The 3,905-nt window shown below is 54.3% G+C and overlaps 1 protein-coding gene across 1 annotated transcript in view; it reads left to right on the top strand.

Annotated features, from left to right (window-relative positions):
• LOC308175325 (cotranscriptional regulator ARB2A-like) overlaps nucleotides 1–3,285 on the top strand; it is a gene marked incomplete at both ends in the record, with an annotated part of 8,727 nt that extends 5,442 nt beyond the window's left edge. The window contains one exon of the mRNA XM_080551007.1: nucleotides 3,201–3,285. Within this exon, the coding sequence (XP_080407133.1) occupies nucleotides 3,201–3,285 (85 nt within the window). The remainder of the gene's footprint in view (nucleotides 1–3,200) is intronic.
• Nucleotides 3,286–3,905: the final 620 nt, after the last annotated feature.

The raw sequence follows: 3,905 nt of genomic DNA, 5'->3' as shown, positions 1-3,905 counted from the left end.
CCCTGCTTGGAAGAAGTCACCATAATACGTCTTAGAGAAAACAGCCGCGGTGCCATCATCCTTTTGTCCGCACGGCCTGTCTGTAATCCCATCCAGCGGGGCCTGGGCCTTTATGTGACTGCTGCTCCCCCCCCTGCCCGCCCCCCCCCCCCCACCCACCAACACTGGGGTTGCCTTGACAAATCTATTCAGGCCAGCCGGCCCCTGCGCCTCTATTGGTGGGGGGACCGGGAAGGGTTCTTTGAAAACGGCCTCCCCTCCGCTCAACAGCACAGCTGACATCTTCTTCCAGACGGAATGAATTAAAGGCGAGATACAATGAGACACTTGACGTACGTAAGTCCAGGAGCGATGCTATCCCCTCTCCTCCTCCTCCTCTCCTCTGTCCTCCCTCCCTCCTCCCTTCTCCATCCCTCCCTCCCTCCCTCCTCCCCCCAAAAGAACCCAGGGCTCCAAAGAGCACAACTAGGGCAAAAGCGCTAGGGCGATCTAAAAATACACAATGCAACGCCTGTTTACCAAGATGGCAGCCGACTCCCCGTCCTTTACCTTCCCTCCCTCCATCCCTCCCTCCCTCTCTCCCTTCCTCCCTCCCTCCCTCCTCCTTCTCACTTCTTCTCCTCCTCCATGCTCCCCTAGCACACTCAATTGACAGGGTCAGGGAGAGAGGGGGGAAGGAGAGAAAGGGTGGGGGGGGAGAAAGAGAGAGAGAGATTTGAGTATTGTTGCTGACCATGTGCATCCCTTCATGGCCTGAAGGTACCCATCTTCTAATGGCTACTTCCAGCATGATAATGCACCATGTCACAAAGCAAAAGTAATCTCAAACTGGTTTCATGAACATGACATTTGAGTTCAGTGTTCTTCAGTGGCCTTCCCAGTCACCGGATCTGAATCCGCTATATTTGGGATGTGGTAAAACGAGAGATTCCCAGCTTGAAAATACATCCGAAAAATCAGCAGGAATTACGTGATGCAATCATGTCATCGTGGACCACAATCTCAAAGGAATGTTTGTGAAATGTGCAATCAATGCCACGAAGAATTGCGGCTGTTTTGAGTGCAAACGGGGAGGCTCTACCCAGTATTAGTATAGTGTTCCTAATAAATAAAGTATTCGGTGAGTGTATGTGTTCATGTTTAACTAATGTTTTATCATGAATCAGGTGTTGTTGTTGTTTTTTTACAACTGCTAGCATCATTTGACTGAACATTCCATCGTCAGTTGGTCCGTTTGGTTGCTAATAAAGCTGTAAGCTAAAACCTCCACACGGGACATCAAAAGATGGCGTACGCCCTCCATGAAATATTATGAATTGAATTTGAATTGGCTTTGTTCGTTCTACCCATTCTGTTCCTATGGTTGATACTGTATGTGGAGCCCGAATGAAAGGTCCCTTCAAAGTGACTCAGAAATGTCCTGCCTGCCATTTACATGGTTTCCATGGTAAATTATGGAGCCACAATGACTTGATGATTATGTAAGTGACGATGACGTGACAGTGAAGGAGGACGTTTAGATCAACATGTTACTGTCGGCCATTGAGGTAAACAACGGGAGTAAAACAAAGAGAGGCCCGGGAAGGGGAGGGGGGTGAGGGGAAGGGAGTGGGGTGAGGGGGGGGGGGTGGTTGGGCGCCTCAGTATCGAGGCATATGTCTCAATCTGGCTGAGTACGCATGTGCTGTGTGTGTGTGTGTGTGTTTGTTCGGTGTGTGTGTGTGTGAGGTGGTCTCTCTCTTTTTTTTCCCCCCTCTCTCTCTCTCTCTCTCCCTCAAACACATCCCACATTTCTCTCTCTCACACACACGCACACACCCATAGACAGTAGTGTCCAGATGACGCCACAGTCCCGGATGCGCGCGGGGGGGGGGGGGGGGCATAGTGACCCCTGGGTGGCAGAGGGCTCAGGGGTGAGGGGGGGGGGGGGGGTGAGGGAGAGGGTGAGGAGGGCTGGGGGGAGGGCTGTGACAGGCGGGCGGAGGTGTGATGTGACCCTGGGTTCTATCACGTCTCTACAGGCGAGGGGGGGGGCAGGGGGGGTTCGCGGAGGGTGTGTGGGGGTCGCCTCCCTCGCCTGATTGGCCCATCCTCCAGCCCTCCTCTCTGTCAAGCAGTAACAGGGCCTTGGGAGAGGGGGGGAGGAGGAGGGAGGAGGGCGGGTGGGGGAGAAGGGGAGAGGGGGGGGAGGGCGATGACCGGGCGAGCTGCACCGCTTTGTTGGGAGAACCCCCCAACACACACACACACACACACACACACACACACACACACACAGCACTGTCATGGCTGTCCGGCCTCCCAGCGTAAAGTAAACAGGGCCTGATAAGCAGAGATTCAGGAGGACACCAGCTGGCTCTAATCTGCTTTACGTTGCTGCTTTCTTCTATTGAACTTTTATCTTATCTCAGGGACGTCTTCTCCGCGCATTCCTCTCCTCTTCACCCTCTCTCTCTCTATCCCTCTGTCTCCCCCCCTCATCTCTCTCTGTCTCTCTAACCGTCCCCCCACCCTTCGCCCTCCTCCACACTGCGTCCTGTGAAAAACCGACGCATACCTCAACTCCCCACATGGCCGACTGCAGAGAGAGAGAGAGAGAGAGAGAGAGAGAGAGAGAGAGAGAGAGAGAGGGAGAGAGGGAGAGAGGGAGAGAGAGAGAGAGAGAGAGAGAGAGAAAAAGAGAGAGGTGGAGGGAGCAGGCGGCCTCCTCCCACCTGTAGGCCTGGACAGACCAGGTCACACACACACTACAGGATGGATGGATGACTCACAGAGACGTAGAGAGAGGGAGAGATAGGGAGTGTGAGTGGTATGAAGAGGTCTTCTCTCCGGGGGGCTCGGTGTGTGTGTGTGTGTGTGTGTGTGTCTGTGCGTGTGTGTCTGTGCGTGTGTGCGTGCGTCTGTGTGTGTGTGTGTGTGGGGGGGTCATGGGTCAGCAGGCTGGTGCAGACACACCCCCCCGGTGTGTCTCCGGCACCGCAAACAAACTCTGAGCTGTCTGAGCAATATGTTCCTGTCTCTATCTCACCCTCACCCCTCTCTCTCCCTTCCTCCCCTCTCTCCCACCCCCCTCCTCCTCCCCCCCCCCTCACCCCTCTCTCTCCCCTCCTCCTCCCTCCCCCTCACCCCTCTCTCTCCCCTCCTCCCTCCCCTCCTCCTCCCTCTCCCTCACCCCTCCCCCCTCTCTCTCCCCCCTGCAGCACTGCTGTAACTGGGTGTCGAGCCCCGAGCCCCTGGACACCCCCGTGGAACCCATGCTGCCAGACTGCCCCCGCGTCTCTGCAGGTAGCGTGTAGCATACACTCCTTACATCTCTCTCTCTCTCTCTCTCTCTAGTTCTCTCTCTCTCTTTCTACCGCCCTCTCTCTCTCTCTCTAGTTCTCTCTCTCTCTCTCTCTCTCTCTCTCTCTCTCTCTCTCTCTCTCTCTAGTTCTCTCTCTCTCTTTCTTCCGCCCTCTCTCTCTCTCTCTCTAGTTCTCTCTCTCTAGTTCTCTCTCTCTCTAATGTGTGGTGTTTTGCTCTCTGCCCCTATGTCTTCTCCATGGCTCATGATGTGATGATGTCACACACACACACAGCATGTTTCCTTAACGCAGGATATGGGGATTGTGTGTGTGTGTGTGTGTGTATGTATGTGTGTGTGCGTGCGTGTGTGTGTATGTGTGTTTGTGCGTGTGAGTGTGTGTGTGTACGTCTGCGTACCATCCAATACTTATCCTAAGGTCCTAAGCTGTAGGTGTGTGTGTGTGTGTGTGTGTGTGTGTGTGTGTTGTGACTTCCCTCTCCTCACACCTCCTATGACATCATGTTCAGTGTATAGGTGATCGCTCGCACACACACACACACACACACACACACACACACACACACACACACACCTGTATCTACATGCTCTGCTGGTTGCA

Source organism: Nansenia antarctica, assembly GCF_963989245.1.
Source record: "Nansenia antarctica genome assembly, contig: SCAFFOLD_270, whole genome shotgun sequence".
Taxonomy (NCBI): Eukaryota; Metazoa; Chordata; class Actinopteri; order Argentiniformes; family Microstomatidae; genus Nansenia; species Nansenia antarctica.
This window is presented reverse-complemented; position numbering and strand designations above follow the sequence as displayed.